General features: G+C 46.1%; 1 protein-coding gene across 4 annotated transcripts in view; it reads left to right on the top strand.

The window, feature by feature from the left end:
* nompC (no mechanoreceptor potential C) overlaps positions 1 to 15,186 on the top strand; it is a 77,641-nt gene that overhangs the window by 52,241 nt on the left and 10,214 nt on the right. For all 4 annotated transcript variants that reach the window (XM_065426850.2, XM_065426851.2, XM_070535422.1 and 1 more), the window contains 18 exons: positions 383 to 481; positions 563 to 661; positions 1,735 to 1,836; positions 4,609 to 4,710; positions 4,967 to 5,065; positions 5,506 to 5,637; positions 5,746 to 5,874; positions 6,748 to 6,864; positions 7,015 to 7,113; positions 7,667 to 7,867; positions 9,048 to 9,146; positions 9,311 to 9,412; positions 9,510 to 9,614; positions 9,710 to 9,811; positions 10,386 to 10,484; positions 10,601 to 10,717; positions 13,486 to 13,593; positions 14,185 to 14,382. In XM_065426850.2, the coding sequence (XP_065282922.2) occupies positions 383 to 481; positions 563 to 661; positions 1,735 to 1,836; positions 4,609 to 4,710; positions 4,967 to 5,065; positions 5,506 to 5,637; positions 5,746 to 5,874; positions 6,748 to 6,864; positions 7,015 to 7,113; positions 7,667 to 7,867; positions 9,048 to 9,146; positions 9,311 to 9,412; positions 9,510 to 9,614; positions 9,710 to 9,811; positions 10,386 to 10,484; positions 10,601 to 10,717; positions 13,486 to 13,593; positions 14,185 to 14,382 (2,109 nt within the window). The remainder of the gene's footprint in view (positions 1 to 382; positions 482 to 562; positions 662 to 1,734; positions 1,837 to 4,608; positions 4,711 to 4,966; positions 5,066 to 5,505; positions 5,638 to 5,745; positions 5,875 to 6,747; positions 6,865 to 7,014; positions 7,114 to 7,666; positions 7,868 to 9,047; positions 9,147 to 9,310; positions 9,413 to 9,509; positions 9,615 to 9,709; positions 9,812 to 10,385; positions 10,485 to 10,600; positions 10,718 to 13,485; positions 13,594 to 14,184; positions 14,383 to 15,186) is intronic.

Below are 15,186 nucleotides of genomic sequence, written 5' to 3'. Positions count from 1 at the left end.
TTAACTTTTTGCTGATGCCCTGGTCTCTAAATATTTGCTCCCAACAGTACGTACTTCTGGTGACGTCATCGACAAAATTCCTTTAAGTGTATAAATACTAACTCACGGAAAAGTGCACAGAGCGTCGTGACGGTATCAACTTTCTTCTACAAAGAGCACGCAATCAAAAAAGTATTAGTGGACGCAAAATATTGCATTACCACAACTGCGAACGACGTTGTGAGTACGAATCCAAGTGTAAGCATTACCAACCTAGAAAGAGTACTCGCTAGTTGCTCACCAACACGGCAATCTAGTGAGCGACATATTCTTCTTGCCTTGTGCGGCATCAGGTCGTTGTTAATATTTAATATTTACGTTAATATGTCCTTTCCTTCTACAGGATGGGAGCACCTTGATGCACATTGCTGCTGAAGCTGGAAGGCCGGAAACAGCCATGGTCTTCATGAAGAAAGGCGTCCCGTTGCACATGTCGAACAAGGTGAAGCAAGAACCGTAAAACGTTTTCTTTTATTTTTCAAGCAATCCAGAAAATTGACGCAACGAACGGCTCTTTTCGTAGGCTGGCGCCAAGTGTATTCACACAGCGGCACAGAAGGGCTACGTGGACATCGTCAGGACGCTGCTACAAAAAGGGGAACACGTAGACGTCAAGACGAACGTAAGTTAGGCGCAAGAATCTATATAAAGCTTTTCTTTATAATATATTCTGTTAAAGAACTATTACCTGAAAAAGTATGTGGGCAGTACATGGCTTGAAAAACTTGCGATTGCATAGTGTGGTGTTACTCGAAAACAAAAGGCAGGAAGGTAGGATTTTCTTTGCTTGTTTGAAATATTCAGGCAAGCGATATCGTACCGTGTAAAATAAGTCGTCAAGGGCGACATATATGTGAGAATATTGTCAACAAGTAAGCTTTCTTGTATTAGAGAAATGAAAAATAATCTGTTACGTGTTTCTTGCGGCGTTTCCTTACTTGTATTTATGGACTTTCAGCATCGTCTTTTTCTTCTTTTTTTCTGTCAGGATAGATATAGCGATTGTCTGCATTAACCACTTGCAGATCTGTAAGTGCTTGGCGATGGTGATGTTGGGTGATTCCAACCAATAAAACAATCTGGTACTCCCTTTAACAATCACTACTGATACTTGGATACTGCATTCGAGAGGCAGAGAGACTGCGGATATCTCCCTGGCATGAACTCAGGGTTTTCAAAATGCGCTATTAACCCATCGGTGATTCCAAGTTGAATCTACCTGAATCAGGGTTCCCAATTTGCCGTTTTCGTGCGTCTCATCACAGACAGCTCGAAAACTGTCATCACCGCTAAGTTTATTCCGCGCTAATTTTCCATTTTGTAGCGGTGTCTTGTAATGCTTTCGAATGCATGAGTATCATTAATCGTGTTATCTCGAGAAACGCCCAATTCTACATCTTTATTTGTCCGCTCGAGACCACTCGCCGAGGTTTGTTCTGTCTCCTCACGGACGCGTTCTCGAGTTGTCCATCGCGCTGCTTTACAAGAAAAAAAAAATATGCCGTAGTCTAAGTCCTATATACCTGTAGTCACCTATATAATGTTCCAAGTTAGAGCCAAGTTTGTACATAGCATTTAGCAAAGCAGAGATGCGCTAAGGGGGCATTGCTTAGGGCGTTGCCTGCGGACGAAATTCCGCGATGATGACTCGCATCCGTGCTGGCCCATACCGTGTGGTGCCTTGTGCGTACGCAGGACGGGCACACGGCACTTCACGTTGCCGTGTCCGCGGGTCAGGCGCTGGTCGTCGAGGCACTGCTGGGGCACGGAGCACAGGTCCAGTTCAAGGCCGGACCCGTGAGTATATAGCCTACTCCTTCATTACTGATGCGTCTTTGATGTGGGGAACTTTTATGTAGCCCACAGAGTGACCGCGGACAGGACCTAACCACTTTCAGAATGCTGCTGTGTCATGTGCCTGCGTATACTGACCGTGAGCTATTAAGAACGCGGGAGCTGTCGCATAGACAAGTTTCTTCTCACAGTCAGTGCACGAGCCATTGAACAGTAACGAACGTCTGTATAAGTTATCTGCACGACCGCCACGTTGTGCCTGTCAGTTCCAGGCAGCGCACACTAACCACAAGATACCTTTCTTTTTAACCACTCCTCTGGCCTCAAAACTATGGGTGTGCGAATAGTGATTTTTGAAACCGAACAGAATTCAAATCGTGTATAGTGCCAGAAGCAAATCGAATTGAATCAAATATCGAGTAGTTTTCGAATAATCAACAACCATTGTCACAATTAACATAAAGCGATGTCCAAATCCTGGTATTCTTAAAGCTAGCATGTTTCTGTCATTACATAGCACGTTGTCAAGCGTTCCTTATTAAAAGCATAAATGGAGCATTATGAGCAAACAAATAGTTTCTTCGCATGCACAGCTAGGACTCTTCAGAAAGTGCGAATGATATCGCTGTATAGCCTGTAAAGTATGGCTACCTAATTGACATAACCCACTCCATTGCGGAAGTTCTCATGTTTTATGTCTGTACATGCCCGCGGGGGTGAAAATTCCACCTACTTTTGCTCCAGTTTTTTATGTTTAATTGGATGCGTTTGATGTTTTGAAATATCCGAGAAGTATTCGAAAAATACTCGCATTTACGAATAGTGACTATTCGATTCGAAGACCGAATCTAATAGGGCAGTATTCGATTCGTTATTCGAAGATTTCCAATATTCGCACGCCCCTACTCAAAACCGTTGCAGTGGTTCCAACCACCTCACTCTGTCGTCATTTATTGACTGTTCCTTTCCTCTTCTACCTTAAATCCCAGAGAGTAAGCAAATACAGGGCTATAGGGCGTGCCGGCTTATGCCGGTAACCCTCTGCCCATTTGTAGTCGTTAAATGCCCACCGCGTCCGTTTAACCTATAACGAGGCGCAGCTGGCTGAGGAATGACGCAGCGATACTCGGGACGCTGTCCAAGGGAGGACACGCCGCTAGCCTTGGACGGCATAAGGCACGTGGGCGTAATCAGGATTTCCGACTCGAGTCGATCGTGTTTCCGCTGCTGTTGCTGCGCTTTGGTTCCTCCTTCGGCAAGTGAATTCATACTACGCTTCACTAAGTCTGTGCGGCGCTGTCGAAGCTAGAGCGATCTTCGGAACGCTACCGAAGCAACCTACGATGCAAATTCAATGCACAAGAAGACAATGCAACTATTGTAACCTGTGCATGTTGGGATATCGTATCGATGGAGCGTGTGTATGTTCACAGAACATGTACGCGCTAGCAAGGAACACCGACACGGCGAAAAAAAAAAAGACACAAGCGCGAGCTATGAACTGACTAGACAAGCAGTGTGCTTTGCGAATATGTACGCTTTAGTTTTCCCCCAGCCTACACGTAGTACGTCTACGCTGTAACTGCTTTCAAAAACTTTCGCAAACAGCGGTCTGGCAGCGATTATTTAAGGTTCGCGGGTTTTAACATGTAATCCGCCCTACATTAGGCACTTTTCTTTCCCGAAGTACTTTAAACATTCCATGCTAATATTACTTTTTATTCAGTCACATTACTAGAGGTCTTCGTGCTTGGCCCTGCATGGAAAACGAAGGAGGAGCACGAGATAACGGAAATAACGACTATACGGCAAGCCGGTTTCTCACGACGGACCGAATTGATGGTTCACTCCGCGGACAAATGTGACGTCGCTCAGTGCCACCGAATCACGCTGCCCAAAGTGGCTACCAAGGATCGCTGCCTGTGGCGCGATTTGCTGCAGTTCAGCCACGTCACATTCATCCGCGGACTTGAATCTGCCGTTCGGCCCGTCGTGTGAATGTAGCTGTAAAAGCATGGGCATGTTTTATACGGCTACTAGAGCGTAAATGGTCAACTACTACTACTAAAATTTACTACTATGCGTTTTGGTGTCACGATAGGGACGCCGTATAGCAGAGGGCTTCGAGTTCAGTTTGACCATCTGAAATTCTGCACACACAGCAAGGCATACGAGCGTTTTTTTTTATTCTCGATCCGTCTTCTTTCTTTCTCTTTTTTTTTCATTCCGCTGCATTCCGTTCCCGCCGAAATGCAGCCGCAGCGGCCAGGAATCAATCAATCCGTGACATTCTGCTCAAAAACAAAGCGCCATAGCCACTGATCCATCGCGGCGGATCTAGTTACTACGAAAGTAGTAGTAGTAGTAGTAGTTACTGTTACTACTATCGGCAGTAGTAATAATATAAGTAGTTCTACTATTATAAAAGTATCTAACAACAACTTCTACTAATATCTATCTATCTATCTATCTATCTATCTATCTATCTATCTATCTATCTATCTATCTATCTATCTATCTATCTATCTATCTATCTATCTATCTATCTATCTATCTATCTATCTATCTATCTATCTATCTATCTATCTATCTATCTATCTATCTATGCTATAGCACAGATTAATGCTCCGCTTGATGGCGAGTATATGAATGCTTATGTGCGCATATCGTTCGACAGCTCCGATACTTTAGTTTTGCCCTGCTTCGTTGTAGCGAGGTTGTGTCATGGCGCTGCACTGGTGCGTATGTGAATGAAAGAATGCGCTTGTATTGCAGAACAACGAGACACCGCTGCACATCGCTGCCCGCGTGAAGAACGCCGACGACTGTGCCGAGCTGCTCATCAAGAGCGGTGCGGACGTGAACGAAAAGGACGCGGTAGGTCGCCCAGAAAGGCGCACAGTTACCGGCTTTTATTTTAAAAGATAGGTGTGATGTTTTACTCGCTTCAGCTGCCATTGTCATTTGTGACTCACTTTGTGTGCTCTAATTTTAAACAACCAGCATCGTAAACTTGTGGACACGCGCTGACCACGCATATTAGATTGGCGTGTTTACGACCAGTATGTACTGTAAGTATTTCTCACACTAGCTAAATTCTCTCCGCCCACCCCCCTCGCTTTTTTTTTTTCAGAACGGAGAAATACCATTGCATTTCGCTGCACGGGAGGGCCATTTGAGGACTACGAAGCTGCTCCTAGAAGACAACACCATATCCGACCTGCTCAACAAGGTGAGCATTCTTGCCTTCCAGCCAGAGTTTGGATTTGTGCGCTCGCAGGGATGTTTGTGCACGTGCCTGCAAAGGTGTTTTAATGCGTGGTGAGGGTTGGGGAGAAAGTAGAGGAGTGTACTTGCTGCCTTGGATGCTTGCATATTGTGTCAATATTTCTCGCGCACTCATCGATAGCAACAAGTGATGTCAAAATTTGTGCATTTTCATTTCTTGCTATGGGCTAACGAAGGTCCAAGAAGTAGAGAGGAGTTAACTTAGAGATTAAAAGCATGCTGTGTGCTGGTGCTTTAAAGTGCGTAGAGCGAGTGGATGGTAAGTAGTTATATGGCTGAAGCATTCATTCATTCATTCATTCATTCATTCATTCATTCATTCATTCATTCATTCATTCATTCATTCATTCATTCATTCATTCATTCATTCATTCATTATGGCAGGACGGAGAGAGTCCTCTTCACGTGGCGGTCAAGAACTGCCATTTTCCGGTGGTTCAAGCACTACTAGAAGACTGGGAAAAGAAAAACTCGGACCCAGAGGAGAAAAAGAAGCTGGCCAATCAGAAGAACCTGGTAGGCGCGTCATGGCATGTTCGAGCAACGCTTAATCCACTGTTGTCTGCTTCTTTTCTTGCGTCCGTGAGCATTACGTCACTGAATTGTTGGTGGCGCGGCTCGCAGGAGGGTGAAAACTCGCTGCACTACGCGGCCACCATAACTGAGAAGCAGAAGCACTACGCTACCGAGGACCGTGACATCATGCGAATCCTACTCAAACATGGCGGCGACGTGAACGCCGAGACACGGACGGTAAGCCTCTCCCACGTTCCATTTTCCTGTTGGCTTCGAGAACGCATTGTGGACCGTTGACTTCACCTAGTTGGTCCAACAATAACTTGGCGAATGGGGCACCTTTTTATGATCTTTGCGCCAAGCCAACCGTGTACCAACCGAAAGGCATGTTACAATACTGAGAAAAAGGAAGACCGGAGGCGCGAGCTCCACGTCCTAGACACGCCTTCTAGGCACTGCCCAGACGCTATGCCACGAAACAGATCGGTGTACATATCCAGCGTGGTTACGTACCGTTAAAGACATGATTCGTAAGCTGTACTGCCACTGTCGGGGCCTTGCAGGCCACACAAGATGTAGCTGTGGGCGCGGAGCTTGACGCAGCTTGAGTAGGCGACCACTGAGCTTCGCGTTCACGTTGGTTCGTATCAGCCACATATTTATAAATGTATCTGCTGTCTCAAGAGTGATTGATCAAAAGTATTGTTGCACGCGGGATGTAAGTTCGTGCGTAGGCCTTCGTATACGAGCCTGTTACATTATACGCATGTATAGCTGGAAATCTGTAGGAGTTTTGTTGTGGGCACAGCCAAATTCTGCCGTATAGTCGAATTCGCCATCCTATTTTCACTGATTGGCTCACAAGGTGGCTACGCCTTCTCTTATTGGCTCAAAATGTCAACATGGCGGAATTAAACAACATGCCGGAATCTGAGTGTCAAGAAAAGCAATCCACTGATGGAGTACGTCGTTGAACTTATTCTAGGCAAAACAAACATCGCAGGTCTGGTCGACACAAATCGGTTGCAGGTCTCCGCGTCTGCTCACAACTGGGTTGTAATGGCGAATTCCATTCTGCTTTCTTTTTTTTCTTTTCTGCCTACAAAACAGACAATGGAAACACCTATCCATCACTGCTCCAGGACCGGGAACGTGGCGATCCTGCAGGAAATCATCGACACCATGCCTCCAGCTGCCGTAATGATTTCTTGCAACCAACAAGCAAGGGTGAGTAGACGATAAAGCACTAAAGACGCCAAATCGAATTCAGTGGTGAATCCCTCAGGTAGGGTTCAAAAAAAAGTGTGACCTGTAAGCAGCTATCCATAAGCTCGTTATCCTGTTTTTCAATCCCTCATATTCGCGCCACCTTCGCAGAATGGCTGGGCCCCGCTGCTCTACGCCTGCGATGCCGGTCATCCGAGAGCAGCAAGTCTGCTCATTCAGAACGGAGCCCGGGTGGACACGTTCGACGAGGTGAGTTGGCTTGCAGGTTTTCCAACCTGCGACCGCTTACCTACTGCTACGCACTTCAAGTAGTTTGCATTCGCACTGCGCCAACTTTGTTGATTTGTGGCAAATCAACTACTTCGAGAGAGCGATAAGAGCAGTGGGTTTGTCTCGTTGATTTCGCGTACTCAGCCATCTCTTTTGACCTAGAGATACAAAAGAAAGGGCGCAATGCGAAGCACATAGAACGCAAGAAAAAAGTGCTAACAAGAAATGCAGTTTTGCTTGGACACATCCATGGAGTTATTTAGCGTGTCCTGCATTGGCCCACAACACAAGTACATCAAACGATGTTCACTACATCACATCACCGAATTCACAAGGTGCTCGCCTGAAAGTCAAACTTGCGCTCCGAAACGTGTTACATGTTCACTTTCTTGTGCCTCCTTTCTTCTGCGCTAGCGAGATACATTCGATGGCAAGGTTGTTTAATGTGGCGCTGTCTTTCCAGGCAAATGAAAAACAGCGGTGTAGGCGTTGCTCGTGATGCCGTTTCCCTGACCGCACGCTTCACACGCAGACGGGCAAGGCGGCGCTGCACTTGGCCGCCGAGAAAGGCCACGAGGAACTGGCCGACATCCTGCTCAGTGCCAAGGCGTTCGTCAACGTGCGATCTCAGCGGGGCCTCACGCCCCTTCATCTGGCCGCCGAGAAGGGATACGCAACGCTGGTCCTTAAGCTGGTAACAAAGCACGGCGCCATCCTGGACGCCCTCAGCCTAGTGAGTATTTGCGCGCTTAACACGAGACACGTTCTGCGTGCACCCTGTGCAGGCACAACGCCTCCGTCCAAACCAAACCATGTGTTGCCTGCAGTATTAATTTGCGAACTTTCAGTAGACAAGCACCAATAAGAGATTCTGGGGCTAGACTCAGAAGCGTCGAATTAACCCTTAGTTATCAGGGCCATTTGTTATTTCCTATACGCAAAAATTCTATGGGTTCTCGTCTGCAGGAAAGCTAAAGGGATCTGTGTATCTCAAACACCTTTATTTTTTTTTCTTTTGTCAAAAGCCGAAAACTGAATGCATGCGTGAGGGTGGGGGGGGGGGGCGAGGGGTTGGCAGTGTAATGGGATTAATTCGCCCAAAAGATATTTATTTATTTTCACATACTGTCAATCCCTCATGGGATTATAACAGGAAGGGCAAGTACATAGGGTAGTGTTTGCGAACAAAGAATATAAATAGATTATATAATCATAAGTACGTTATTGCAAAGGTTTTGGTTTCACTAAACAAAAGAAATAAGTAGTTCATCACAAATGCAATATTTGGGCACAATATACTATAACAAGGAAGAATCTGAGAAAACAAGAAACCAAACAAGAAAAAGAAAAAAAAACACCTGAAAGCACATGTGATATACAATGCCTAATGAACATGACAAACAGGATGCAGTCATGCGTATGATGCATCATACAAAAGGCACACTCATAGATTAAAGTGTTAGGCTATGAAGATCGGTAACAAACCTGGCTATGTGTCAGAGCTGTAAGGCAAGGATGTATGAATGGTGAGGCTGAGAAGCTCTCGATCACTCTGAGTACATCATGAGACCCCCAGAGTACCCTTATCGTGTGAGCTTTAGTTATCCGATGCGTGTCTATTTCACTTTTGAGGAACAGTGTATACAGTTTTGCTATGAATTTCTCGTCGTCTTGATCATGGATGCTCGCTGCCTCCCTTTGACTCTTCAATCTTCCACGAACATTGCGCCGTTACACACAGCACGGACATCGAGCGAAGCTCACGCTAAAGAATGAGTCTCCATCAAAGCACATGGAACAGAGTGTATGTGTGCCATGGAGGTATATACATCCACGTTCTCCCTTCATCTTTCGACCATTTTGCAAAGTCCTCTTAGACCACCCTGAAATGTGCCTTTCCTCCCGTTTCGCAGAACAAAAAGACTCCGCTCCATCTGGCAGCCGCGGAAGGGCGATTGGACGTGTGCATGATTCTGCTCGAGCTCAAGGCGGATACAAATGCTCTGGACGACGTGAGTGCAGACCGTGCGAGATCTTTCCTCCAATATTTTTCTGAGTGATTGATTGATTTATTTATTGACCGAGCAAGCGAGCGCGCTAGTTATACAAAGCAGAATTTAACCGTCATAACATCTTTACACTTTTCTTGTTGCTGTTACCATCCACACCTCAACAGCAAGGACAGACTCCCATGATGCTGGCCATCGAGAATGATCACTCCGAAGTCGTCAAACTGTTTTTGAGGGTGAAGCCGGACCTGGCGATGATGTCGAACGCTGTGAGTCAAAATCCCGAAAAGCTTCTCCTTCTTTTTGGCATTCCTTTTATCTTCACGCCCCTTATGTTATTATTATTTTTCTCTTCTCTGTACCCAGAAAGGGTTTACGTGCGCCCATATCGCTGCAATGAAAGGCAGCACGGCGGTCATCAAGGAATTGATGAAATTTAACAAATCTATTGTGACGAGCTCGAGGAACAGGGTAAGCCCTGGTCACAAGAAAAGCCCGTCTACTCATCATTTCTATCACTGTGCCAAGGAGTCGGAAGTAGTGACCTGTATTTGCGTTTCTTCTAGACGACCGACTCAACGCCCCTCCATTTGGCCTCCGCCGGTGGACATGCGAACGTAGTCAAGATGCTGCTTCAAGCAGGAGCCGATGCCAAAGAAGAGAATGCTGTACGTGATCTCGTTACGGAATTTCTTTTGTTTTCTTTAAAATTCACAAGAAACTAGATATATCACTCAGTTGCCATGCTATAGCTTATCCCATGCAAGTGAATTATCGAAACCGAATAGCCAACTTTTGATACCGAGTAATTATTAGTTCTTTAGTAACTATACATCATCCTAATGTACAGCTATGAAGTGACCCTTCCTCTCTATACTGCGTATGTCTTCCACAATTTTGTATGCATCTGCGCCATCTTCATATACTTTAGCACGCCTGCAAGAGTGCAATCTACCAGGCCAATGTAAATAAATGCTTCGTCGTTTGTAACCTAATTATGTGAACGTAACTTTGTTCAGTATGTACTGACAGCTGCTGTTATTTCCTGTGACACTCGCACTTAAACGGATTCTGTAGCTAATCACGAGTTTCATTCTGTAAGTTTACGGAACAAATACGACTGCTTTGGATTGCGCGAGCTTTAGCCCTGTCAGTTTAATTGGCGCGCAAAGCTACGAATCAAATGCGAATTCACCTCTAACGTGTCGGACCTCCGGTTTGCTTCTTCCTTTGCTGCCCAAGGACGGGGACACTGCGCTGCACTTGGCCGCTAAGAATGGTCACGTGGCCGTTGCCAGGGTACTGAGCGCCATCGTGCCCTGGTCCACAACCAGTAAAAAGGTGGGAGCAGTCTCCGCATGGGACTCTCGTTGCTTCTTTCTCACATCTGTCAGAGGTGTCCTCGTGTGACCACCGAGTGCGTTTCTCTTTTTTTTTCTTTCTGCGCCCTCTCACAGACGGGGCTGACGGCGTTGCACGTGGCAGCCAAGAACGGTCAGATGGACTTCGTTAGGGAGATGTTGACGGAGGTTCAGGCGGCTCTTGCCAGTGAACCACTTCCAGACGGAGGAGACGTAAGTATACCGATAATATTCCGCCGGCCGTTCGACAGCACTTGTCTGCTCTCCTAAAAGGGTTCTTGTAAACGTTTTGTCAAGGATGTAGCTATTTCACTCCTTCAGGCGAAATTAATTGTTTTCTCATGTCAAACGCGTTCGATGCACGAAAGTGCGTCACGTACTATCGGCATAAATTCAGGCGCCTACAAGTCGAACGCGAAAATTGTTTGCGCTGTATTTGTAATAATGGCTTCATTCCAGCTCCAAAATGTGCTTTTCGGTCCGCACCACGCTTAAAAATTGGCTCTGGAACAGTTGCGACTACAAGGAGCAGGTGTACCGAATCACATATTTTTTTCTCGCCTTTTACTATGATCATCAGCATATCTATGTCCACTGCAGGACGAAGGCCTCTCCCTGCGATCTCCAATTACCCCTGTCCTGCGCCAACCGATTCCAACTAGCACCCGCGAATTTCCTAATTTCATCGCACCACTTAGCCTTCTGCCTTCCTCTACTGCGCTTCCCTTCTCTTGGTACCCATTCTGTAGCCCTGATGGTCCAACGGTTATCTAATCTGCGCATTACATGACCTGCCCAGCGCCATTTTTTTCTCTTCAAGTCAATTAGAATATCGGCTATACCCGTTTGTTCTCTGATCCAAACGCCTACCTTTCTGTCTCTCAAGATTATGCCGAGCATTCTTCGTTCCATCGCTCTTTCTGCGTTCCTTAACTTGTTCTCAAGCTTCTTTGTCAGTCTCCAAGCCTCTGCCCCATATGTCAGCACCGGTAAAATGCACTGATTATACACCTTCCTTTTCAATGATAATGGTAAGTTTCCAGTCAGGAGCTGACAATGACTGCCGTATGCGATCCAACCCATTTTTATTCTTCTATGAATTTCCTTCTCATGATCAGGGTTCCCTGCGATTAATTGACCTAGGTAAACGTACTCCTTCACAGACTCTAGAGGCTGTATGGCGATCCTAAACTCTTATTCCTTTGCCCGATTATACATCATTATCTTTGTCTTCTGCATATTAATATTCAACCCCGTCCTTACACTCTCTATGTCAACGTCCTCAATCATTTGTTGTAACTCGTCTGCAGTGTTGCTGAATAGAACAATGTCATCGGCAAACCGAACGTTGCTGAGGTATTCGCCGTCAACCCTTACTCCTGAGTTTTCCCAGTTTAATAGCTTGACTATATCTTGCAAGCACGCAGTGAACAGCATTAGAGAGATTGTGTCTCCTTCTCTGACCCCTTTCTCTATAGGTATCTTCCTACTTTTCTTGTGGAGAATTAAGGTAGCCGTGGAATCTCTGTAGATATTTTCCAGGATATTTACGTAAGCGGTCTGTACTCCTTGATTACGTAACGCCTCTATGACTGCTGGTACCTCTACTGAATCAAATTCATTTTCGTAATCTATGAAAGCCATATATAGAGGCTGATTGTACTCTGCGGATGTCTCGATTACCTGACTGATGACATGGATGTGATACATTGTTGAGTATCCCTTCCTGAAACCTGCCTGTTCCCTTGGTTGACTAAAGTGCAGTGGTGCCCTTATTCTATTGGAGATTATCTTGGCGAATATTTTATATAATACTGGGAGCAAGTTAATGGGCCTATAATGTTTCAATTCTTTATGATAGTACAAATTGTGGTGGGGCACGGTTCTCGTTCGCCCATGCACTTGCTCACGCGGCCTTTATGCAGTATACTGCCATAGAAATGCAGAGTAACAGTGGCTTTCATCCTGAGTGATTCAGCTGGAGGCTTGTTTGCTGAGCCAGCTGAAGCAACAAATAAACGCAGCAAAGGGCGGGCAAGCATGTGTTATCGGCTATTCGACTGCTTGTGTATATCCCTATATTCCGTACGTTTCCACACAATTATTACGGAATATCTATAGATTCCGTATAGATTCCGTGCAACGTTCATAAGAATTATACCGAATTATTCGAATGCGTACAGAACGTTTCATAGGATAACTGAACTGTCAGCTCACGTGACCAAGCTGACGCTGTTTTGTTTCACTGTTGCCCATCCGCTCACTTATTCGGCGAGACGTTAGATTGCTCACCGTCCCCATTGAGTATGTTTCCCACCGACACTTTTTCCACGCAACGACCTTTCTTTAACCTTGATTACCTAGCACGCCAGTTTTCTCCCTGGGCCGTGTCGGAGGTGTAGTTAACACCTCCAACACGGCACAGAGGCGTCGAGACAAGGCTTTAGTCATTGTTCCGCGTCTGGTTTGTTCGTTGCTTGAGTGCATATCAACAATCTAATTTTCATTACGTGTAACACTTCCTCTTGATGCCGCAAGGCAAACTAACGCAGAAAAAAACGAGCTCATTTTCACGCATTATATATTCTTTATTCTTTATTTTATTGTCTTCCTTTCCCAATCATCAATCAAACTACATGTCATCACAAGTGCTCAGGAATCAGTAGATGAGAAGGAACTAAAATTAACTGGCCGCGCGATTTGTAAAGCTCACATGATCAGTTTGACGAGCAGTTCGCTCTTCTTTTCTCATCTATCGTAAGCCGCCATGTCGTCCCACACCCCTATAAGGATGCATACCACGGCACCAGTCAGGTAACCCGAGCATTTCAATGCAAGTGCCGCGCATTCATCATAGTGATAATTTGTGATGACGACGCATTCACACTCATGTTAAAGTTGTTCATGCTTGCGTGTTACAAAAAGACTTGCAGCTCAAAATACACGTGTGGTCGAGCCATGCACGCCCCGTCTCATTTCAGTACGGAATGACAGCATTGCATATGGCGGCAGCTGCGGGCCACGAAGGTGTCGTTCGGATGTTGCTGAACAGCTCCGGAATACAAGCCGACGCGCCAACCTTTCAAGAGGTGAGCGGCTCCTTCCACGGAGGTTATTTTAATAAATCATCGTATGCGCCGCCATGTTTAGTGATAATGCGAACTCTAGCTTTCTCTGAGAACATTTTCACCCTGCGAGAACAAGTCGCTGACATTAGCAAACGGTGTTCTTAGTTTAACCGCTCCACAGGCGACGCACAAGTCACGTACATTTTCTGTGGCGGGTCACGACATGCTTCCCAGTAGTTAAAAGAATTTTTGGCACCATAGGATACTATAAGGGTCACGAACTCGCCTAGCAAACACTTTTTTTTAGTGCTGCTACTGCTGCTGGACGCGGCATGACAGGGCCTCACGAACTATAGCCGCTTGCGAACAGTGCTGGCCAAGCTGTTCCTTGGTTGGAAGCGACCTACATGCATCACCCAACGAACGCTGTTACAGCCTGCCCGCAAGCAGCGCAAAGATTACGAAGGCAGCTTGGCGAAATAATTTAGAGCCATCAGCTGCAATCACGACAGAATGCCGTAAAAACAATTTCTTTTTTTTACTTCGCGAGTCATTTGCTCTCGCGCGTCGTCCTGTTCGCATCAAACGGTTTAGCACGATGCTTACGTGCAGGGCATGTACCCTCTGCACTTCGCGGCGCAAGGTGGCCACCTGGCCGTGGCCAGCATCCTGCTGAGCCGCGCCGAGTCGCAGCTGCAGTGCGTCGACAAGCTGGGCCGCACGCCGCTGCACGTGGCGGCGGCCGCCGGCAAGAGGGAGATGGTCGGCCTGCTGCACAGCCAGGGCGCCGAGATCAACGCCGCCGACAACGTCAGTTCGCGCAACACGCGCATGCGTTTGCATTACGTCGATCGTCTCTGCGCGTGCAATGACGAGGACGATCGCTACCTGTATATGTACCCCGGTTTTCGTCATCAACAGGACACGGGCCTTTTCCGCCGTCGACAACAAAAAAACTTATAAGGGTTGTTTGTTGGACAACTTGGTACATTGCTATAAACGGGCAGCCAGCAAGCTATAGGCTTGGGGAGGGGGGGAGGGGGGGAGGGGGGGGAGGGGAAGAACACCGGTGAGGAAAGGTTGTGCAGAAACCATCGACGATAACTGTCAACGTAAGCTAATAGCCGAACGCTTTGAATTTGTTCGCTTCGTTAAAGGAATGGTGCACTTGACGACATGTAATTGCGGCAGTGATGACATTTATGTAGTGTTTGTTGTTTGATTGCGTAATTCCGCAGAGAATAGAGCCGTTAACCAGCACATAGGACGACACGCACGTCTCGAAGATGTGACAGTTAAGAGGAAGCTTTGGCTCGGGTGCGCCTATCTAAATACATGTAAAAGGAGAATTCGTTTTTCTCGGCAACCACTCCACCAAATTTGATGAGGTTTGTTGCATATAAAAGGAAACGTAAAATGTAGTGACTGTTGGTTTCGAATTTTTTATTTAAAACGTCTGTATTTTATTAAAAATTGGCAAAAATCGAGAATTTTCAGAAAACGAAACTACCAAGTTTACAACTCTCTAACTCAGTAACGAAAAATGATACCACAATTCTGTGAATTGCATCTAATAGCACATATAATGCGGACAAAATTGATATGTTACAGAGG

The sequence above is a fragment of the Dermacentor albipictus genome, chromosome 3 (assembly GCF_038994185.2).
Source record: "Dermacentor albipictus isolate Rhodes 1998 colony chromosome 3, USDA_Dalb.pri_finalv2, whole genome shotgun sequence".
NCBI classification, from domain to species: Eukaryota; Metazoa; Arthropoda; class Arachnida; order Ixodida; family Ixodidae; genus Dermacentor; species Dermacentor albipictus.
Note: the sequence above shows the minus strand (reverse complement) of the source record. Positions and strands in the feature narration are given on the sequence as shown.